The following is a 23,998-nucleotide window of genomic DNA, read 5'->3' as shown; positions in this document are numbered from 1 at the left end:
ATATGTTACAGACCCCTGGGCAGGAGAACCACGTCCCCAACCCCACAGCTGCCCCTCCACTGCAAATGATTGATTTAGCGCCTTCTCCACACAGCCCATCCTGCTTGGCAGGCCTACAAACCCAGCTCTGCCTTTCATTCAGTTGCTCACAAGAGAAAGAGAAAAGCCACAGGCAAGGTGAAAGAACAAACATCCAGAGGCATTTTCCTCTCCCTCAGGCTGGGGGCAGAAGTGATGACTAATAGCTAAGCGGGACAGCCAGCCAGGAGCCCACAGTGGGCTCCCCGCCCCCCCAACTTCAATGCACACTTCTGCCCTCGGGGCCTCAGAGCCAAGCCAGGCACAGACCCCCAGGGCTGAGGTTCCTCAGCATCCCTCCTTCTGGCAGAGACTGAGGTATGGCCTTGCGCAGAAATCTCCCCTCACATGTATCAAACATCACCCCAGTGCCAGACTCTGCCACTGGAGAATGCAAGGGAGTGGAAGTTGGAAACGGGAAGCTAAAGCCATTCATCTGAGTGTTTACAAACTCCGTTGGTGGAGCATAAGCTAACCAAGGTTTACTAAGCCTTAACGCTCCCTCCTGGGCGAAGGCCTCATGTTTTGGAGCAGCGCTTTTCACAGTTATGCAGCAGCGGTGAAAACTAGCCGTGTGAAGGAGACTTAGAGCAGCCTAGGGAGGAATGTAGAGACAGCACGTAGGACCCCCTGGGTTCCAAGCCTCCTTCTCACTGTGGGGGGGACAGCTGGATCCCCTATTTATTTTTATGACTCTGATGAGGGTGGCCAACAGGTTGGGAAGCACCAACAGGTTAGGAGAATGGTTCTCAAAATGTGGCCTGTATCACCTGGGGACTTGTTAGGAATGCACATTGTGCACCCATCCCCACAGACCTACTGGATCAGAAACTCTGAGAGTCTAGGGATCTGTGCTTTAACAGGCCCTCCAGGTAAGTCTGAGGGAGGGGTACACCTGAGAACCGCTTGTCCAGGAGCAAGGGGCCTGCTGGAGTAGAGAAGGTAGGCTTCCGAGTCAGGTGGGTCTCCACCCTCACTTCCCGGCTGGGAGCCACGCTGGGCCTTGGTTTCCTGGTCTGTAAGGAGCACTGAGGACTAATATACTGACAGCTCCTAGCCTGGCCACAGGAGCTGCAGGGCAAGCACAAGGCAGCAGGGACAGGGGTGCTCACAGGAGGGCAGAGAAGACCCAGCGGGGAGGGTTCAGCGGGGTGATTGGGCCTGGTCCTCGGTATGACTGGCCAGGAGGCCTGTGGATAAGGAATCACGGAAATAGCAGGCAGGGTGAGGGCACAGTGACCGAGGGAATGGTGGTGGTGGTGGGGGGGGGGGGGCATTGTGGGGGTGGTAAGCACAGCCTTGCTTATTACATTTCATTAGCGTGGTGGCTGTGACACCCATAGTATGTGCTAGCAATGGGCTCTTCGTCCTCTTTACCAAGAATGAGCTACTGTTGGCCCCCTGCAGTCAGGGAGGGCTGATTTAGGGGCTTGGTTTCTGGTCACTGACCCCTGGACACAGAGGTTAGCTATCATGCTGAGGGCCACAGGCCACTGATGCTAAATCAGGAATGAAGGAGTGTTATTTCCCAAACGATCCATGGTTCACTAACCACAGAACCAGGTGGATACAGGGACTGGAAACATTGCTAAAGCTTCTGCTTGCTGCAACTATGAAGAAGCAGAAAGGTGAAACCAGGCCCTAGCTCAGCACTCCGCCCCCGCGTCCCCATGAGCCCATTTCCCTGGTGGGGGAATAGACGAGGCTAAGCACCAGGCTTGGGAGAGAGGTTTATAACTGGCACTCAGCCCATGGTCAGTGGTAGATCCACTTTAATTCAGCAAACACTCCTTGTGCCCTCCAGGGTGCAGCCTGAGCTGGACATTGGGGTGCAGAGAGGAGCCAGACATGCCCTCCCTGGAGGAGCTCTCATCGTGGTGGGAGACAGTCCTGCAGAAGGGTGAGGGACCAGCCTCAGGGCCAGGCTTAGAGCAGACTATGGGGGTGGAAAGATAGGGATTGGGGGTGATGTGGGGTGAAGAGTTTGGACAGCACCCTCTGGAAGCAGGAGCTGTGACTTCTGTTGTGACTGTCCCTCCTCTCATCAGCACATCTGAGAGGATCTCAGAGTCTTTTGAGTCAAAAGCATTTAAGGGTCTTGGAAAGTCTAACTTTTGTTTAAGGGCCTCTGAAAACGTCTAGCTTTTGTTTACAAGATAAGGGAACACCTCACTCACGCACATACCAGTGTGCTTTCTTCAGGAGGTAAAAGCTGATGAGGCTGGGGGTTCACACCGCCTTGGAAAGCCCCGGGGAGAGGGTGAGTAAACCTTAGCCAGCACTTGGGTATAAGCGGAGAGGATGAGGACTGCAGAGAAAGCTCCAGTTATGGGGAGATAACATGGTTCAGGATATGAGCAAGGGTCCTGGCCTGGGATCACTGGCTGAGCCCTGTTTTTCTGCAGCCTCCTGTGTCTCTCTCTCGGGGGCAGTGCTTCCCAACTGCCCCTGCCTGGGCCTTAGCCCTCATCCCGGCTCTGCAGCAGCATCTGCCCCTCCCCTCACCCCATTCCTCCTGCTCTTGGCCTGCACTCCGAAAGATCAGCCTGGCTGCCCGACACAGGTGCTTGTCTTGGTAGTTCTCTCCAGCAGAGCACTCTGACGAGCCAAGGCTACTCCAGAGAGACATATGCCGCCAAGGGAGGTCGCAGAGGAGGCCCAATCCCAGTGATGGCCAAGGTGGTGGGTCGGGCCCCAGCCACTGAGAACTGACCTCGTCATGGGGAAGAAGGTGTGCACCGATGGGTGCTGCTGTCAGACAAGATGAGAGGGTGCAGACCAGGGACTGGGGCAGGCAGCTGTGAGGTCATTGCACTTGGCCTTTGATGTTTAACAACGCCCATCCCCTCCGAGGATGGCTCTGACCAAGGGTGGGCCCCAAATAGTCTGTATTCTGTGACTTTAGACGCCCACTGGTGAGAGTGGAGCTGTAAGAAGCCAAGGCTCTCTCCTTCCAGGAATTTCTAACATGAAATCAAGAGAGACGAGACGAGGCCGCTCTGCAGCTCAGCCATGTCCAGCTGGACAAGGTCCATGAGCTTTCATGCTGAGGCAGCTGGAGCTGACCCCCTCCTGCTGGCACCAGCCAACCCTCCCTTTGAGTCTACAAAAGGCATCGCCCCAGGTTTCGTCTTTGTTTTTAGCATAAGCTGCCCACGTTTATTTCAGTTCTTCTGGTTGTTAACCCCTCCCCTGAAATGACACTTTCATTTCAGTTCCCAGGTTCATTGGGAACTTATTTTCAAGAAACCTCAAACACCTGCTGTCTGCCGCTGGGTCCCCTTTGGGCCCGCATGTTGGAAGGTGCTGCTCGAAGCCCTTCAGAGCTGCCTGCTTGTCTGCCGCCAGCTGGGTCTACTCCCTGACAAACAGCGAAGACGGAGCATATCGAGTGCACGGAGGAAAACGTGCTCTGACATCCCTCTTTTCCAAACATAACAGGCTGCCAAGTCTGCATCGATGTGACAGTCAGTGCAGGCTCCCCGACTAATCTGGGAGATTGATTCGCTGCCCGTCCCAGGGGGCCCCTTCTGTGCTCCCCTCCCGACTGAGCTATTGCACGTCCCACATCCCCTCGTCGCTGGTGTGAGACTTGGCACGTGTCTGTCTCTATGATATGTGAGTGGGAGAGACAGGTGTCGTTTCCAATCAGAAGCTTTAAGAGCTCTCCTGTGAACGATGGTTGGCCTGCCAGTGTCCCAGATGGGGGCCGCGCCTTTGGTCCCCGAAAAAGAGGAGACACAGTGCTGAAGCTGGGCCATCTGAGCATGAAGCATGAGCAAGAAATAAGCTTGACTTGTTTTAAGCCACTGCGATTTAGGGCTCATCAGTCTAAGCGGAATGATGAAGAAATCGATTCTAGATGAGGAGTGGTGCCAAACCTCACTCTGTGGGGCTTTGACTTTGGGGCTAGAATGTGGGTGATGAGGAACTAACTCTGAACGCTGGAAAGGTGGTGACCTCTTTTATGCAGGAGCAAAACCATTGGCAAAACTGTTGCCTGCAACAACTCGGGAGGCTGACAGCAAGGCAAATGAGCTGTGCTTTCGATGACGAGCGTGCCTTTGGGACTGTCGGCCGCTTTGACGAGGCGCTGCAAGAGGAAGATAAGGCGGGGACACACTTGGACACATTGCCTGACTCAGAAGTGTTTGTTGTTATAAGCCACTTGGACTTTGAGGTCTGTTACTGGAACATAATGGAGCCTGAACTGACTGACCATTTAGCTATGCTCCCTCACCAAATAATACACAAAATAGAACCACAGAATGGGATGCGTGCTCTTTAAGGAAAAGTTATGAGGGAACTGGGAACTGCGTGCCAAGGGGACTTGACCTTGTGGGGGCAGAGGGAAGAGGGTTGATTCAAGAGACTGACTCTGGATCTAAATTGCCTAATTCAAGTCCCCACCCTCAGTCATTTGCTGTGTGACTAGGGACAGCTACTTGGCCATTCATGCTCTCAATGTTCTCTTCTATGAAAGCAGGAGACAGTAATGGTCCCTACCTCTCTCAATGTTCTCTTTTATAAAAGCAGGAGACAGTAATGGTCCCTACATCACAGGGTTGTTAGGGAATCATACAGACTTAGTGGTGGTTAGTGTTAGCTTAGTATGTTCTTTTGACACTGGTCACTGCCCACTAGGCTCCAAGTTCCAGAGGGAAGGGACCATGCTTATCTTGCTCACTATTGTATATACTATCTAACGCACTGCTTCATGCATACATATACTCAAAATGTATTGGTTGATTAAATGAATGTGTTAACAAGCTATACCAGGGACACTGAACTTCAGCTCAGAAGCCCCTCCCTGGTACCTGTTTCATGTCTCTTACTCTAAGACTCCTCTAAACTTCTCTCTGCCCAAGGTTTGGACCAGTGTTTTCGGCACCACCCTCCAGAGAGCCTGAGGATTAACAGCTTGGATAGAACAAGATCCTCTCTGCTTCACAAGATTCTTAATATTTACCTCCAGGACACAGTCTGTGCCAGGTCTAACCCCGTGAGCAATGAGGGGGCTCAATGTCTTGCTGGCACATCACAACTGTTATTCTGCACTGAACTAAGAAGAGCTTAGCCTGGCCGGCGTGGCTCAGTGGTTGAGCATCAACCCATGAACCAAGAGGTCACCTGTTCGATTCCCTGTCAGGGCACATGCTGGGGTTTCAGGCTAAATCCCCAGTAGGGGGAGTGCTGGAGGCAGCTAATCAATGTTTCTCTCTCAGCAATGTTTCTATCTCTCTATCCTTTCCCTTCCCCTCTCTCTAAAACCAATAAAAACATTTTTTTTAAAAGAAGAGCTTAGAATGTTCCCAGGGTGTGTGTGCGCATGTGTGGGTATGTGTTTAACAGAGATTTTAACATAAGCTCCATGGGGCTCTGGACTCACCAGCAATCTCAGTGAGCAGAAAGATGGGGAAAGAACTTGATAATAACCCTGCAGGTTAAGATCCAGCAGGGAGAAGTTAGCCCAGAAAAACAGACTTCATGGGGATGAAATATTGGCGCCTGACTTTAATTTGTAAATTTTTTTTGCCTGTTTCCAGATCACCTCTAGCTCCATCTCTCTCTTCCCCAGGAAAAGGGTCCAGCTCACGTCTTTATGGATGTCATGGGCTCAGAGCAATGCCAGATGGCTGTGCTGTGACAGAGAAAGTGTTAGAAAACTAAAGGACATTCTTTTTAGGGATTCCTTTTCTTGCCATACCACAAGGTAGGTGCTCAATAAATACTTTTGGGCGAATAAATGAATGAATGAATGAGCGAGTAAATGAAATAATACAACATGAATGTAATAGGACATTATGATATATTATATCATAAAAATGGCCCCAGAGTTCCCCATCCTTGCATGCAAACCACTTTGCAATGTAGTTCCTCCTTTCAAAGGATCTACTCTCTGTCCTCTGAGTCTGGGCTTGGCCATATGACTTACTTTGGTCAATGGCAACATTTCCACAGCAAATGCGACACAGCAGAGACCTGGAAAGCACTCACGCAGTAGCACTGGCCCTTTCTCGCTGCCCTTAGAAACCCTGCTCACCATCATGGGAAGCAGCCTGGGCGAGCCTGTCGGGTGGTGAAGCCCAGAAAGTTCCCTCATTGTCGCTGACAGCCGGCCTCCGGAAGCCACTCAACGCTGACCAGCAGTGGCTACCGATGCCTGAGCCAGCCCAGCTGAGACTGGCAGAGGGAAGGGCCAGGCCAGCCCAGATTGCTGACGCATAGACTCTTGAGCTAAATAAATGATGTGTCGTAAGTCACTAAATTTTGGGGATAGCTCTGCATGTAGCAAACGTGTGCTGTTGCAGGTGGCTCATTTCACAGGTGTGCTTATAAAATATAAGGTACAGGGTGTAGGTGCTCAGCAAATTGCTACTCCCTTTCCCCCCTCCTGATTGAAGAAAATAACACAAATAATTATAATAATGATAATATTTCCCACATAATGAGCTATTACTAAATGCCAGGGAGGCTAAGTGCTTTATAAATACACTTATTTAATCCTCAAAATAACCCCAAATAAGTGGCGTAATATGATCTGCCTTTTTAGATGAGAAAACAGAGTTCGATAGATGTAAATGAATGGGTAGCAAGTGGCAGAGCTGGGAAGTGAACTCAGGTCATCTGGCTCCAAACCCAGCTCTCAACCACTACAGCACCTTGCTTCTTACTAAAGAAAAAAAAGTCCCCACCCCTTCTCCCTGCGCCCCCATTCCTGAAGAGCTCTTCCCACGCTGCCTTTACTCCACACATCCTGTGATTCCTTTAAGGTCCAGGTCAGCGCCTCCTCCAGGAAGGCCTCCCTGACCTCTCAAGGTCACTGTGACCCAGCCTCTTTTCTCCTTGGCAGCAGGGACCCTGTTCCCTTCCCCTGGCAGAGTGGAGCTTCCAGAGCCCTGCAGATTCTGGGCTGAATGCAGTGTGACACGATGGGGAAGCAGTTCAATTGTGAGGACAAAACGAGCCTTGGAAGTGGTTGCTTTGTCCTGAGCTCAAAAGCTGGGAAGCTCGGGTGATTGCAATGGCCGAGGTACAAAGAGATGCGGTTCCCCCAACCGGATTCTGCCACCTCTTTTCTCCCAACCTTCCAGTTCCCATGGGCCCTATGTGTGTACATGACATTTAATTTTTGTTGTCTTTAGGGGGCTCTCGCGTCCTCTCCGAACTCCTGATATGCTTTGCTCTTCCCCTGGCTCAATCTTCCCTTGCTTGCCCTCTCTCATGAGCCTTCCCTTGAGTCTTCTGAAACTGCCTATCAAACTCACAGTCTCTTTCAAGGACAGCCCTTTCTCACCAAAAAGGACTCCTCCTGTCCCCGCCGAAATGGCTCTTCCTGGAGGACACTGCCACTTTTGTGTGCCTTGAATCTGCTGACTCAGCCATTGGGGACACGAATTGGAGCTGACACTCTCCTCTCCATGCAGCACCCCTACTCCACCTCAGCTCCTCCATCCCCGTCTACAAATACCTTCTCCTTAAGCCTCTGAGGTCAAACACCACCACACTCTGCCCACCCTGTTCTTCTCACCCAGTGCGTCCACCAAGGTCTTTGGCGTCAGGCTCAGAGCGTCCTCTACATTCCACTGGGCAATACTTCAGGGTCGCAGACAATGAACGACCTAACCTGCACTGTGGCCTCTGAGCCAGGGAGGGACACCATAGCCAGCCACATGCAGACCCCTGCTCTCAGTGCCTGAAACTGCTGGCCCCTGAAGTTCCATCCTTCATTCCCTGCTTTCACCCAACTACCTATGAACCTTGCCTGCTCACCCCCTTACTCCCCAAATGCCTGCTCATCAAAGGCCTTTGGAATAGCAACCTTTCTTCCTTTCCTCCCACACTTTCACCTCCCTCTGGCACTTCCATGTCCCTAGAAGGGCTGCACCCAAATTCCTTCAACTACCCCTTGCCAGCTCCTTCAAGTCTGCAATTCCTATTCTTTCTGTGTTCGACACCCTATACATTTCACCTCTGCAGCCTCGTTGGCTTTCCCCACACCATTCCCTGGATCGCTCACCAAGAAAATCATGAAACTGGGCAAGTCAGACCCACAACAAACTCCTGGTCTTCAGCTTTGTCTGGGCCCCTCAACACAACCTCCTTTCAGCCTGCACAGCCTCTGTGTCCATTCCCCTCAGTGGGTTTCTAAAGCTTCTCTCCTCAGACATAACAGATCCCTCAGGCTCTACTTGCAAGGCAGCCTGGAAACCAGTTCCTCTGAACCTCCCTCCATCCTGCCCAGGCCTCGGAGGCAGAAGGTCCCACTGGGCTTGGACCGCATCCTCTCCTGTCCTTGCCCCGGTTTCCACCCCCAGAATGTCGTTTCATTCTCTCCCTGACCTCCTTCGCTACTGAGTTCTTTCTCTCAGCTTCAAAACATGCTCCCTGATTGCTCTCCTTGAAAAGCAAATCTGAACACACTTTCTATCAACTCTGAACCCCTCCCAATGGTCAGCCCCTTTCTCTATCCCTTCATCATGAACTCTGGGGGGAGGGAGGGAAGAGGAGTCTACACTCACTGACCCCACTCCCTCACTCACCTCCCTGGATGGAAGTGCTCTTGCTACCCCATCTTCCCAGACATTCCACAACCACCACACATATCATGGGTGAGCCTTGCCACCCTAGGGCCCCCGAAGGGACTGAGACGAGGAAGATGGGCTCAGTCCGTCTTGTGACCACTTAAAAGGCTTTACTTTTCCATGAATTTACTCAGTCCTTTACCCAACACGCATTTATTAAGCATCTATAATGCCCCAGGCAAATGTGATTCAATGACTTCTGAACAGCCCAGAATATTCCGAGGAGCTCAAGATACTGCAGAGACGTAAATGTGTTCTGTAGCCCAGTTCTACAAGAATTAAGACCAGCATGTCCTTTTTCCTGCAGAAAAAAATGTTATAAAATTTTCTTTTTAAGTGTGTCCTTCACCCGAGCCAACCTCCCCTCCCACACGTGTTCCTGCATTTAATGGTGTATTTCTGAGCAAGAAAAGAAATAAAGCTGTTCTGGTGATTGATTTAGAGGGCCCAGCACTGCTAAAATTTCCAGTCTTACACAGTGCTAACCTCAAGGACTCCATAAGGTGCTATGCTGGCAGGACTGACGCGCAGCGAGAAACAGATTTCAGCGGCCGGGGCAGAGGCAGTGTGGTGACAATGGAGTTAGGTGGGGAAATCAAATCTAACAATCCATTTATGCCCATCATATATTCTGAACACATCTACTTAGGAACTCTCTTGAAATAAACAAGCACATCCGTAAGGGGCCCTGATAGAAGCACCACTCAGACGTTCCCACTCCAGGCCACCAGCCATTCCCAAATCCCAGATCCTGTTTCTTAGGTGCCTTCGTTGTCACATTCTCAGCGAGGGGTGGACCCACCTCCTCCAGGGCACCTTTGGAAATGCATGGGAATGTCTGAGTTCCACATGGACACTACAGCTGGTCAGGGTCCAGGGATGCTAAACCCCCGCAGCGAGTAGGACAGTCCCACACAATGAAGAACTGCCCCTCCCTACATGTCACTGACTCCCTAGGAAGAAACAGCAGCAAGAGGCAGTGAATAGCACAGCCCACACTTCTCAAGGGGCTGTGCTCTGTGCCGCGGAGCCCCCTCGTAGACTTTGGGGAAACCTTCCCACTTCCTGCTCCAAGTAGATAAAAGAGGAGGTGCCTTGGTGGGGTGGTCACTGTACCTGCGCTATTCAAGAGAGGCCTCTCTCCTAAGACACAATGCTTACAACGTATACTCTGCCACGGGCTCACTGCTGTTACAGTGCTGGCAACTGTGAGTACACTTACTGGTACATTTGTACATATAATATAAGAGCTGGGATACAGGAACCAGACAGGTGTACAGATCTGAGAACAGCAAGTGAGAGCGTCTTGATGAGGGGTCAGGAGAGTCTGCCCATGGAAGTGGGCTGAGACCTGCAGGATAAGAAGAGGAGGGAAGGGGGGGCTTTGGGTCTGATACACTGGCCCTGGAATGTGGAGACTAGACGTCTTCCAATGGGGAGATGGTTGCCCCAGTTCCTCTGAGGTGGGGTTGGAGGGGAAACCCCAAAGGTAAGAGGCACGTGCAGACCACCCTCGTGAATCACGGGAGAGCTGGCCCGCCGGTGCTCTGTGTCCTGGCCCAGGGTGGATGAGAAGGGCAGTGTCGATGGGGTAGTATTTTTCAAATCTCCTTCAGCCCAGTCTCGGGGACCTGCCATAAGATCTTTCAGAGAAAAGACTGCAAATTAGACTTAGCTTTCCTTTAGGTCCTAAGAAGAAGAACATGCCTGGTGGTTGGCTAAATCAGCTACTCTCCCCCGATCTCTCGCTGCAGGCTTTGTCCATCCAGCAAGCGTGCTCTGACCCCTCCTAGGGGCCCAGCCCTCATCACTTCCCCACTGCACGGCTTATTGTCCCTCTCTGTCCAGAGAATGTCCTGGGTGCAGAGGCACGGATTTGATGACACCAGGGAGGCAGCCGGAGCCATGGCTTTGAGCATGGGCTCTGCCATCAGGCAACCAGGTTCTCCCACTTGGTAAGTTTGTGGCCCTGAGCAAGTTACCTAAGTGCCCCGAGGCCCAGTTTTCTCCCCTGTCCACGTGGGTAAGAGCAGTGGCCACTTCCCAGGGCTGCTGAGAGTATTCATCGAAGCCTTTAGAAAGATGCTTAGGAACAGGAAGAAAATAAGTGTAAGCTGTTGTATTATTATCTTCCGGCGGACTAGCAAGGTCTCAAAAAAGGGTGAGAGACTGCCCTCATTAGAACAAGAAACTCACATCGCTGAGCCCAATGCTGTGCCAGGCTTGATGCTAGGCACGCGTGGGTGTGTCACTTTACTTAAGTCTCAGCATCCAGGCCATCTTCCCGTCTAGGAAGTGGAGACCCAGAGAGGTGGAGTAAGTAGTCAGAGAGAACAGAGCTAAGTCAAGATCTAAATTCAGCTCCCCTGCCACTGGCTCACGGGCCTGTCCCCATGTCCACCGCGGCCTGAGAGCAAAGCTCTCCAAAGAATGGTGGGTGGAGGGCTCGGCCTCCCTCTGGGTGGTGAGCTGGGGCCATCTTCCCCAGTGTTGGCCAACTGTGGTGCTGCTAACGACAGCCTCTTCCCAGCCTGTGGGAGCTTCATAAAAGTCAGGCAAATCTCACCGCTTACCACTCTAATTGCGGAGTTTGGACGTGAAGTGAATGAAGAACATATCATGAGGAATGAATAACAAATGAGGCGGCTCCTTTTTTTTTTAGCCCTGATGCTGGGGGAGCAGCCCGAAGTTCACCATCACTCGGCGAAAGAGGTTACCACGGCAGCACCAACATCTGTGTGCCCAACACATCCGTCCACTCCCTCCCTGGGCGCCTGCACTCCACACTGAGTGATGCACTGGGGCCACCGGCTCTGCTCCGTGTGCAGCCTTCAAAAGGGACATGGAAATGGGGTGCTTTCCAAAAGCAGGTGAAAAATCACCCGGGTGCTCACCCCATCCAGAGCTGGACCAGCCCCAAGCTGATGACCACAGGCAGGTGCAGTTGGTGTCAGTGATGGAGAGGGAGCCATGTGATGGTCACCTGGCCACGCCCTGTGGAAGTAGCCAGAATCTCAGAGGGGCAGTGCTGGGAGAGAAAGCACAGGTGGTTGGCCTGCCCTTTCCAGCCTCAAGCTCCTTCACCAGGAGAGGATGCTCTCGGATGTGACACAGTCACACCTGCCATCCATCATGTCCTAGACACCTGGGTCTGCAGCCACCACCTGTTAGGAGTGGGGACTTGGGTGCACCTTTGTGTCCTTGAGCCGATATTGTTATAGTGGGAATAAGCTGGCAATGTGGTTTGAAGATGAAATGAATTGACACATGGAAGGTGTCTAGGGAGACTGACAGACACAATAATTATATATACGCACATATATGTTATACGAATGTGATGCATATTAGTAACCCAAAAGTAACATTTACTCTGAAGTTCATTTTGTTTTAAATTGCAGGTATTTAGGGTCAAGAGAAATGAAGTATCCTGTCCCACGTGACACAGCTAATATGAGGCAGAGAAGGGGTTCGTACCCAAGCAGCCCCCAGGAGCCCAGCACAGGCTAGTTCATGTTCTGTCAGCAGGGCCATAGGGAAGGAGCGAGACTGCAGGCCTCGGTAATGAAACAATACATTCACTCATCACTTACTGACGAGCAGACAGATATGAGTGAGGTCCTGAGCCTGGGATGCAGGCAGGACGCAGCAGGCACCTGGTCTCCATGCACCCCTCAAAGGGCTGTAAGGAGGAAGGGAGCCACTTCAGCCCTGGGGGTTCTGGGTCAGGGCGGGGGAGGCATGACTGCAGGTGGTCAGCCTTATTCACCCCAGCCTCGAGCAACCCTCTTACTCACCCCTCACCCTCGGAGAGGCTGCCCTTAGGTGTGACATAATAACACGTATCATCGTGTTCTAGGCCCTGGGCTAAGAGTTGTTACATTCAGACCAGCAGAGCCCTCACGATATGTCAGTGAAGTGTATGTTGTTGGCCTGAGTTCACCGATTAAAACATATTGGCCACTAGCGAGATTAAATCACTTGCCCCAATCACAAGTGTGGTATGGGCAGAACGGGGTTAGGTCCCAGCCTTGCCTGACCCCGAGCTGGTGAGTGCACTGTCACTGCCCTGGATCTTCTGGAGCAAGAACTGCCCCTCAGCCACCCTGCCTGCACCGTGAAAGTGGAGATGCCGCCGGGAGGAGCTGATTGACCGCTGCCCAGGGGGAGGGCAGAGAGCAGGGCCAGGGCTGGGCAACCACTGCATCACCCAGAGGCACCCCTCGCTCTGCATCCTGAGGGGACGACGGCCCCTGGGAATGATGGGAGCCTATAGCTCAGAGGCCAGTAAATAAAGAGATCCAAGTAATTCTATCTGCATTAGTCCCCAATAGTACAGGCTTGGAGGGCACCAGCCAAATTTTCAGGGCTGGTTGAGGCTCCCATCAAACTGTATTCCAGTCAGGGCCCTGCACTAACTTTCATCAGCAGGCACCAGGGCAATACAGCCCCACACAAGGAGTTGTGGAGGGCACAGTTTCATCCCACCAGAGCCAAGAAGCAAATTCAGAGAGGTTTTATAAAACCTCACAGATACTCTAATTTATCCTATATAGTAAAAGCATAATATGCAAATCGGCTGAACAGTGGAATGACCATCTGGACGACCATCCAGATGACCATCCGGGACCACCCTATGACATCCACTGGTGCCAAGCCAGCTAAGGTGGGTGTGATGTAATTGGTCGGGGGCCCAGCCATCGCCCCATGATTACCCTGCAGAGGGAGGCCCAGGCCACTGACTGGCAGGTTGTGGTGGGTGGGCGGGGCCTCCCTCTGTGAGGGAAGCCTGGGTCCTGGGTGCTGGCAGCAGGAGGGAAGCTGGTGTAAGCAGCCAGGAGAATGAAGGCCTATTCTTGCATGAATTTCTTGCATCAGGCTTCTAGTTTATAAATAAAAATCACAGGAAGTGGGGAAAGCTCCCAAAGGCTACAAGAAAGGGGCTGGAGATTTAAATTCTTGGCCCACAAAGTAAAACCTTTTCAATTGTTTCTGAGATGTAACTTGAAAGATCTGGAGGTTCAAGTAGAACCCATGAGAGGCCTCTGACGTTCCATGCACGGCTGCCGGATAATTGCCAAGTAGGGGAGGGGTGATGGTGGCATTACGACCCCACGTGGGAATGGCAGTTTCTAGAGAAGTAGCATACAGACAAAGAAATAAGCAAGTTCATTCAGTCATTTCCCTTTCTCTCTCTCTCTCTCTCCAAGTAAGAACTTTAACAAATGAAAAAGAAAAGAAAAAAAAATTCCACAAAGCAAAGGTACCAAAGTCCATCTACAATTCCACACTTTTCTTACTTTTATTAAACATACTACCTGATCTAACGTGGGTAAAAACAGAATACTTCTTTCAACTCAGCTCTCGTCTTTATCCCTTGAGTCAAAAAGCACTGCCTGAAGCAGAAACGTGGCAGCGTCCGTATTCCAGAAACTTTACAAGGAACTCAAGTCCCTTTCATCTCCTTTCTTCTACAGCCAAGAATTCACCTTCCCCTAGGAAAAGCACTGTCTCTTTCCCTGAGTCGTTTACAGTCCAGAAGATTCAGGCAGAAAGAAGGAGAGGAGCCCCCAGACACTGTCTTGTCCCACAATCTCTCCTCTGAAGGGCTGAGAAGGTGGTTCGGGGCAGTAGGTTGCAAGTGGTTGCACTGTATAAACTTTAATGATCTCAGGACCTGCCTCCCTCTCCAGACCAGGGGCGTGGGCAAAGCTGCCTTTGTCACAATTCTTGGCATAAAATAATACTCAGGACATGTTTCTTGAATGAGCAAGTGAATGAATGAGTGACTGATTGAATAGAGAGTCTGTGGGGAGACCCCCATTATTATATTTTTCCCAGCAGAAATTTTCCAGCTATTATATTAATTAGGACTAATATTCTCAGTTATTTTGGGGACTGCTTGAAATTTGCTGCTAATTTAAATAAAATGGCTACGTTTACTCATTAACTAATTAGCATGCTTTCCATCAGCTTCCTCTCACCAATTTGGTGAGTTACGCCCTTCTCCTACCCAGGGCCTTCCCTGAGATCTAGGTATATCACAACGATATCAGAGTGAACTTTTTAAACAAAATTTAAGCAGAATTTCTCAAAGGGTTTAGACACAGATGAGAACTCTGCCCCACTCTCTAGCCCAAGGTCCCTAATGTCTTTGGGCCTTGTGGTGGGCCACGTGACAAGGTGCTCTAAAAAAAAATTCCTATCACTAGACCAATTTATTCTTCAGGGGAAATGAAACTTTCTAAAATATAAGGACTTCCTGAAAGACAAGCTATCATATATTCAATGAGTAAAACTGAAGGAGAAACTGGAAGTCAAAATATAGGCAACCTTCCTAGTCCTGTCTTTGCCAGGAACTGGGTGGTGTGACCTCAGGCAGGTCAGTTCACATCCCCAGATGCCATTATCTTGTTCTCTTACTTGTCAGAGGTGGACTTCATTTAGAAAATACTTAAGGTCATGTGCAGAGACCAGGCTTCTTGGGCCTGCAGGAACCCATAACTTCCCACATTCTCTGCTGTTAAGCATGGTCACGTGACGAGCTCTGTGAGAGGAGGTCATAGGAAGCACTTCTCAGCTAGGGCATGAAAGCCAGGTTTCCAGTCACAGTCTTCTCATCTCGGGGTGCTGTGCATTGAATAGTGTACCTCCAAATTTCCTATGTGGAAGTCCTAACCCACTACCTTCAAATGTGATCTTATTTGGAAACAGGGTTGTTGCAGATGTCATTGGTTAAGGCGAGGTCATACTGGTGTAGGGTAAGCCCCTAATCAGTGTGACTGGCATCCTTATGAAAGGGGGGAATTTGGACACAGACATGCACACAAAGAGAACAGCACCATGTGAAGTTGGAGTGATGCTGCCACAAGCCAAGGAACTCCCAGAGAGTGGAACAGAAACTTCCCTTAGTGCCTTTAGAGCAGTGGTTCTCAACCTTCCTAATGCCATGACCCTTTAATACAGTTCCTCAATGTTGTGGTGACCCCCAACCATAAAATTATTTTCGTTGCTACTTCATAACTGTAATGTTGCTACTGTTATTAATCGTAATGTAAATATCTGATATGCAGGTTGTATTTTCATTGTTACAAATTGAACATAATTAAAGCATAGTGATTAATCACAAAAACAATATGTAATTATATGTGTTTTCCGATGGTCTTAGGCAACCCCTGTGAAAGGGTCGTTCGACCCCCAAAGAGGTCTCGACCCACAGGTTGAGAACCACTGCTTTAGAGGGCATGACCCTAATGACACCTTGATCTTGGACTTCTGGCCTCTGGCACCGTGAGACAATACATTTCTGTTGTTCAAGCCACCCAGTCTGTGGTCCTTTGCTACAAATGTTCTAGGAAATAATACAGGGGGTGGAGGAACTCTGGCCAGAACACACAGCCCATCTCCAGGATGACCCAGACCTCTGGCTTTCCCAGCTCACTGGGCAGGCCAGACTCAACAAATTCCTGTCGTAGCAGGGTCCCAGTACCTCCCTGGGAAGTGCGTCTGATTTGAGGTTGGTTTTAAGCCTTCTTACCTCTGGGCACTGACAGCTGTGCACCTCGGCTGTGGGCCAGGTGGGAGAGGGCAATAGGACCCAGTGTTCCCTGTGAGGTTATATGAGGCTGCTGTGGCTTTGAGGAAGGGGGAGGGGGATCAAGCCTTTGAGACTTGCTATAGCTCACATCAAGATGCTGATTTACAAAGCATCAAGGGCAGGCAGCTCCCCATATTCCTCATAAGCACAGAACAAAATCACAGATTCCCAGACCAACTGAAGTTCAGAAGGAAAGAATTCAAGGTCAGCAGATTGTCAGAGATGACCAGTCCAACTTCCTTGTTTGCCGACAAGAAGACAGGCCCAGATACAAGGAATCAGCAATGCTGGAAATTAAAATCGTTGTTACTTTTGGGTGGAGGTACTGACCAAGAGGAGGAAGGAGGAAGCCCAGTGGGAAGATGAGCTTCATCTGGGTGGTGACTGCACAGTGTCTACAAATGTAGAGATTCATTGAGCTGTACACTTTGCACTTGAGAGTGAAATTATATTTCAATAAGAGAGTAAAACAAAATAAAGGCCCAGAGACAGGTGAGGTGACAATAGGAATGGTGCCTGCTCACAACTGAACAGCTCCATGGTCCCATCTTATAGACTTGAACAAGTCCAACAGCCTTCCTTCATCCAGTCTCACTGTCTCTAGTTCAAACTGGCAGTGTCTCTGCTTATGTAACCTCACCTCTATCTCTGGCTTCTGCTGCTGCAATGGTTGAGTAAGTCCATGAGTCCCACCCATGAACTCTTAATCAAATGGTTGTTTAGTCATACTTTCAATGTTCTCTTCAGAATAAGTTTCCTTCCCCTTCCCCTTCCCCTTCCCTTTCCCCTTCCCCTTCCCCTTCCCCTTCCCCTTCCCCTTCCCCTTCCCCTTCCCCTTCTCCTTCTCCTTCTTCTTCTTTTTTTTGAAATATTGGTAGGCTGAGAATTTTCCAAGTCTTCAAGTTAAAGTTAAATGATGTCATAAAGGTAGAGCCCTGATCTGATAGGGCTCACTCGTTCTCTCTCTCCTTGCCATGAGAGGACATACTGAGAAGGTGACCATCTGCAGGCCAGAAAGAGAGTTTCTGTATGCTATGTTACATGTTGATAGATATAAGGCTTGCATAAAATTAGCCACCCATTATAAATGTCACACCATTGTAATAATGAAGAAAGGGCTGCCATATTGCGTGGTGTGGGCACAGTGTGACATGTTGACCTGGGACTGACCAGTGATATCACAGCAGCTGAACAATAAAACAGAAGATAACCACGGTGGAGATAACCATGGCCAATTGTGGGAAGTCCCACTACATTACATTGAGTGACACATCATTATATCCTTTGGTTGTGTATTTAGGAAGGTACAACTCTTTTAAATACTAACTTGTAATTATACAAATATACATATCTTCTATACTAAAATATCTTTTTTTAAATCATTGTGCACTTCTGGAAGTAAGATAGGTAAACTTTGAAAATGTCAAGTAGGAAGAGTTAGCCTATGGAGCTCTCCATCAATGATTGTTCATTGCACTTCGTTGAATAAACCATTTCTTTTGCCTGTGTCCTTGACATCCTCTCTGGGTAGCTGAAGCCATGAATGGGGAATTTTTCAGGGATAACTTATTTTCCTGGTAGCTGCTCTTCCCTCTCCACCAGAAGAATGTCCTAAGTGCTAGAAGGGGTCTCATGGCTATACATTTTGGCCCCAGCTGTGATCTACTAAAGGACACAGCTGGAGGCTATGCAATGGCCCTCTGAAGGGACTCGCAGGTGCCAGGAGTTTGGGGGAGTCCTGGGTTTCCTCCTGCTAGGGCAGGGCATGGCTGCCAGGACCAGGGCTGTGATTTACCCATCTCTCCCAGGGAGGCAGGTGCCCCTCTAGAAAGGTATCGCCTTGTTTGCTCTCCATAACAGAAGACCCTGGCATCCCAGCATCTGCTCCCTGCCTCCTTCCAGGCAAGACAGGCACGACTCTTCCTTTTTGCTCATCAGGCACCTCCTAATGAAAAGCCCCAAGGCCCCGGGGCCCAGAATACCCAAGACAGAGTATAACTATCCTTCCCCCCACACACACACGTGCACACCCCGGTGCAGTGCGGGGAGCTCTCAGAGCACTCACCTGGGGCGTCATTCCGTGGCAGATATACACGATGGGAACGTTCTCTGTGTCTGGACCCTGATCAAGACACAAATCGGTCTTCAGAGAGTTCTGCAGCTGAACACCAGGGCAGGGGCGGCCACACCAAAGAGAAGGGAACAGAGAAACAAATACATTAAATCAGGAGAAACAAGCTTTCCGCTGACACAGGCTCCATTTCCATAATTAGCCCAAAGCCCCTTGAATACTATGGAAACCAACAAGCACTTTTGCTTTGCACAAAGGTGCTGAGGTTAAGACCGCCCCTTTGTCTCACAGTGCCAGAGGCCAGAAGTCCAAGCATTCACATTAAGCATTCACATGTTAAAGAGCAAGCTGGGTCTGGGGAGCTGAGTCGGTCTAGGTAAAAAGAAAAGATCCACCTGCAAGTACACATTCAAGAGGGTGCTAGGCTGTTCCCCCCCATCTACCCAAAAGGAGCACCATGGCCTTCAGAGGTCTCTGGATAGGCCTCTGTTTTTACTCTTCAGGGTTGGGGGAAGTGGGCAACATGCTAGCTGTTTTGGGGACCTGGGACCAGGCCCTCACTGCCCACATATCCAGCAGTGATTTGACCAGGCCGCAGTGGAGGCCCAATTGATGAGAGTTCTCCACGGTGGGGGATTTGGCAGGTGAATAAGAGAGAAGGGGGCCAGGTGGGAGCAGGAGAAGAAGAGAGGTCACTCTTACTCTCACCTACAAGCACAAGACAATCAACAGGACAGATGTGGTGGCCACTAAGATTATAAGGCCACTTAGCCTGGGCGTGGGGGATCTGTTGGGCCACGTGCAAGCAGAGAAATTCAGCTGTGATCAAGGAGGAGATGAAGCATGAGGCAGACAGCATTAGAGACAGATCATCCTGCTAGTGTTGTGGTTTCATGGCTTCCCAGCTTGAGTGCCCACATCCAGCTGTTCTTCAGCTCCTGTGTCCATAAGAGAGTGTGTGGCATCTTTACCCACCTTAACTTGAGCTAGTTTAAATGGCTTTTCTCAGCAACCAAAGCAGTCTGTTTAGAACAGGAGGCTGGAAATCGACATCCAGGGGAAGACCAGGGCAATGGACCACAGGTGGGTCATATTGGGGAAGGCCAGCGGCAGGCAGTGGCTGAGCTTTGGTAGTCCTGACAGGTTGTGGCAGGAGTTCAATGACCCTGAGTAAGGGATGTGAAATAGGACAGAACCAGAGGTGCATGTGTGGTCTATGCATACCCTGTTCTTGACAGGGACAAGGAACAGAGTCAAATTATTTTCTCTTGAGCTTCCTTTCTTTACTGGGTGACAGCAGCTCAATCTCAAACTTGTGGTTTGGAGGTTCTGAAGAAATATGGACATGTGCCAGCTCCCTAGGCAGGGCCCCAGGAGTGTCTGTGCAGCAGATCCTCATGATAAACCAACTACTTGGCTGGCCTGTGTGGGAGGAGCATAGCAAACACTCTGGACTTCTCCCGTAGCCCAGGGACTGGTGGGTGTCACACCTGAAGCCCAGCACTGGAACCATTAGTGAGACCTGCTAACTGCGCCTACAAAGAGAAAGGTCCAGAGACCCTTGAGGTCAGACTTGTTCTTCCTGGGATCTTAAAGTCAGCCTCTGAGTGAGGGGGGTGGGTGATGCCCTTGATAAAGTCCACGTTGGCTATGCCATCACTCTCCCATTAGCAGGTGGCCTGCTGACACAGTTGGAGAGACAGACTGGGATGGAATCCTGGCTCCAGCTGTGTGGCCTTGGATAATGCAACATAACTCCTGGGAAACCAATTTTTATGACTGCATCTATGTGCTGTGTGCTACATGCATTATCCCACCTAATCCGAAAAACAAGGAAGTGTGGACCAGCCAGAAGCTCTGCCTCACCTCTCTGCCTGCAATGCTACTCCCACTGTGTGGATACCCTGCTTTGGTCTTCTCTTTGCCTGACTAAATCCTCTTCTTCCTTTGGTTCTCAGCTTCTCTGTCACTCTGGGAGCCTTTCCTAACCCAGACTGTGTGCGAGGCTGTGGCTCCATGTTTTACCAGCTCCTCCACCTGTCTGACCGGAGTCTTCCCCACCAGCCCGTCTGGTACACAGTAGACAGTAAATACATGTGCAACAAATGAATGATTGAAATGTACATGTAAATGGCATTTCTAAATGAATGGCATCATAGTTGGACAAGTGACAGAGCAGGAGTCTGTCTGTCTCTGAAGTCCAAGGTCTTTCCATCAGGTAAATGGCGACAATCCTGAGACTGTGAAAGATGCCCCAGGAAACGCTCTAAGGTTTTGCATATTGTGGAGTGATTAAGTAGCAAAACCCACATTCAGAAGCTGGGCATGTCTGTTTCCAGGTGCTGCTCCGTCTCTACTGTCAGCACCAGAGATGGAATTAATCCAAAGCCACTCTCTCTCCCAGGGGAGCTCAATGATCCAGGGGAAACCCAGGCCGGTACAACGGGTCCACAGGTTCTTCAGCTTGCAGGAGTCATTAATGGGACCAATTAGTGGATTAATGGCCTGGTTTATATAGACTTGATACTGGCCCAACTGACAGTCCCAGGGGCTTATTTGACCTGAGCAAGGTAGTTTAGGCATGGGCTGGAGGGATAAAGGAATGAGAAACTCTACGTCTGAAGAGACACTTGGCCTCTCCACTTCAGAATAAAAATAATCACCAGGAAGAGCATTTCAGCCCCAGAAAATCCTCTTGTTCTTGCGGCTGCATCTTGCCTCACCCATCTTCACCCTATTGCCCCCATTGAGGGCTCATTATGCTCCTTGACAAGCAAGCGTATCTCTGCTTATGTCAGAGCCCAGCCTCTGGAGGAAGCAGGAGTGGAGAGAGGCTGGCAGGGTCCTAAACAGTGTCTGGCAGATGAGCATGCAGGGGTCAGAGACCTCTGTCAGCCCTATGAATTGGGTGTGGCATCGAGAGGGCTCCATGGTCAACCTGCTGTATGTGTTTGCAAGAGAGGACCCTTTTACTTGGAAGACAAGAATGCCCCTAGCCAAGACCCAGAACGGCACATACCTCCCCTGTTACTGCTTTCCCTGCATCTTTGGCTGAGTTTGGCTACTACTGTTTGGTCTGGCTCACAGAGGTTTTGGGCCAATCGTTTTTCTGAAGTTATATTTGCCTAACTGTCTTTTTCGGATGGGGTCCAACAATAGCCAAGCAGCACATGCAACTTAGTATGGGCAGTGTGGGAGCACCAGTAGCAACTGTGTCCTCCGCATAGTTCTGGGGAGGGAGGCAGGGCTAATGGGCACCTCATAGTCCAATGTGTTTCCATGGTGATGACAGGATCTGGAGTCTCAGGTAACTGCTGGACAGCACCTGCTGAGTTTTCTGACATTGGAATTATAACAGCCTGAGAGTGGAGAGACAAGAGGCCCGTGGGCGGTTCTCTGAGGACATGCCAACCATGCCCATGGCAACTCTGGTGGGAGGATCTGTCCTCCTCTTACAGGCTGGTCCCCAGGACAACAGAGACCCTGCAGGAGGTGGGAAGAGGAATTCCTGGGATCTCAGCTCTGTTTCTGTAAGAATCCAAGGATGTTAGATTGGGAGGCCCACAGAGCACACTGAGGCCAATTCTGTGTGCTGTGCCCATTATGTTTCTGCTGAGGCAGCCCTTGAACTTAGTTCTGACAACAGGTCATCAAAGGGAGAGGCCTTAGTTTACCTTCAACTTTCTATCCTGGGATATCAGAGAGGCCTGAGGGGACACTCTTCAAAGGGAGGAATTGAGGTGATATAAGCAGCTGATGTTTTAGACTCAGTGTTATTGATTACCTGTATAAATATGGGCAAGTCACTTTGCCTCTCTGTTTCCTCATCTTAACACAAGGTGAGGTAGGTAGCACTTAACTATCAGTAGAAAAACTTTATGTGTTTGTTCAGTCAACAAAAATCAGGTGAGATAGCCCAAAATCAATCAGGTATCATTTAAATTACCATAAGAATTTTATGGTCCTGGGGATATTGGAAGAATAGTATTTTAAACTTAGATAGAAAATACATTTATATATCTTAGACTTTCTTTTACCCCTTTGCTGTATGAAAAAATTGAGGCCCATAGACATTAAGACACTTGCCTAGGAAGTGTGCTGGTCAAGACTGGAACCAGGTCTGCCTGTGCTCTGCCCCTCCATCTTGCTGCCTCCAACAGGGGGACCAATCAATGAGCAGTACTAAAATATCCCTCAAAATACAGCAAACTCAAGGTTATATTTCCCAGAACTCCTTTCAGGAGGCTTTGTGTGTGAGTGGAGTCATGGAGGCACCCACTCCTGGGGAACAACGGGTGTTTGTCATGTGGCCTTGGGATCTTAACCTAACTGCAGGTTTTTATTTTATCAAGTGGAATACGCACGTTTGGACTAGAGCTGAATTGCATAGGCCTAGCAGAAGCGACTAAGTGCCTCTTGTAAGGGACTGGGGAGGTTTGGGCTGGGAAAGCAAAGGCTGCCTTGCACGCAGCTCTAGAAACCAGCATCTCTCTGGTCTTGTTCTCTGTCTGTGACTGAATGGAACCCCAAGGGGCGGCTCCTTACCACCCCGTAGGCGATGATGTCTGAATACATCCTCATCTCTGGGTACACGCTGACCAGGTACCACCGGAAGGTCTTGCACTGCAGCTGCTTCCTCAGAGCCTTCCTTGCAGTAATGTCCCCGATGTCGATTCCTGAGTCCTACACGGGGTGCAAACGCAGAGATGCAGCCACCACCAGGGCACGCTTCTCCCCAGTCCTCCCCAACCAGGATTCCTGGAGACTGTCTAATGAAGGGAACTCAACTCGAACTTCCCTACAGGTACTTAACCCATAGGCATCCCCACCTGGACTATGAAACGAGTTCTCAACGTTGATGGGGACTGTCATCAAAGGCCTTTGGAATTAACGATGGCAAATCCTTACATTTTAAACTAAAACAACAACAACAGCAACAAAAACCTGTAGTCTGGCTGTAGGTGAAAAAAGTGGGAGGAATATAGTCTGAAAAGGGTTTTTCCTACCTCAAGAGAGAGCTGAGAGATTGAGTTGTGGGGGGAGAGGGAGGTGGAAGGAAAAGGATTAAAGATAGGATAATGCTAATTCTAATACTCTTCCTAATGGTCATCACAATGAGGCTGGTATAACAATGTGCTAGGCTCTGTTCTGTATGAATCAGACATATATGTTTATGCTTATTTATTAGATTTCTTTATATTTATGCATATTGTTCCATTTAAATCCATGAAGTAGCACTACCTAATCCTCATTTTACAGACAAGGAGTTAGGACAAAGAAAGGTTCAGTGACCTCTTTAGTGACTTGCCGAAATCCCACCATTGATAAATGGAGCTGTGAGTTGTGTACTTTTAGCCTTTCCCCGTGAATCTGCAAGGGGCTGCCCTTCTGCCCCCTGAGGCCAAGTTCCAGTGAGAGAAGCAGACTCTCTCCTTAAGCTGGGGGTCTTAGCATAGACAGTACCTGTGTCCCACACTTCCCAGGTAGGTCAGAAAGGTGGTTCCTGAGCCACCACGGTGCAGCAGCAAGGAGTGGTATTGGAGGCATGAATGTGTCCTTGAGGGAGGGGGAGAGAGAAGCCCCCATGTTTCTTGTGGTCATGACACCAAGTGGAGAGAAAGCACAGTGTCCCTGAGCCCCACACCAGCTGGTGAACAGGGCACAGAGTCG

General features: G+C 49.9%; 1 protein-coding gene across 3 annotated transcripts in view; it reads right to left on the bottom strand.

The window, feature by feature from the left end:
• Positions 1–23,998, bottom strand: part of GALNT18 (polypeptide N-acetylgalactosaminyltransferase 18) — a 293,469-nt gene that overhangs the window by 17,923 nt on the left and 251,548 nt on the right. For 2 of the 3 annotated variants that reach the window (XM_070425289.1, XM_070425291.1), the window contains 2 exons: positions 22,874–23,011; positions 18,323–18,418 (listed from right to left, as the gene is read on the bottom strand). In XM_070425289.1, coding sequence (XP_070281390.1) covers positions 18,323–18,418; positions 22,874–23,011 — 234 coding nt within the window. The remainder of the gene's footprint in view (positions 1–18,322; positions 18,419–22,873; positions 23,012–23,998) is intronic. The other variant, XM_070425290.1, reaches the window with a different exon arrangement.

Source organism: Myotis yumanensis, unplaced genomic scaffold (genome assembly GCF_028538775.1).
Source record: "Myotis yumanensis isolate MYYU_CA2020_CCGP unplaced genomic scaffold, mMyoYum1.0.hap1 SCAF_10, whole genome shotgun sequence".
Taxonomy (NCBI): Eukaryota; Metazoa; Chordata; class Mammalia; order Chiroptera; family Vespertilionidae; genus Myotis; species Myotis yumanensis.
This window is presented reverse-complemented; position numbering and strand designations above follow the sequence as displayed.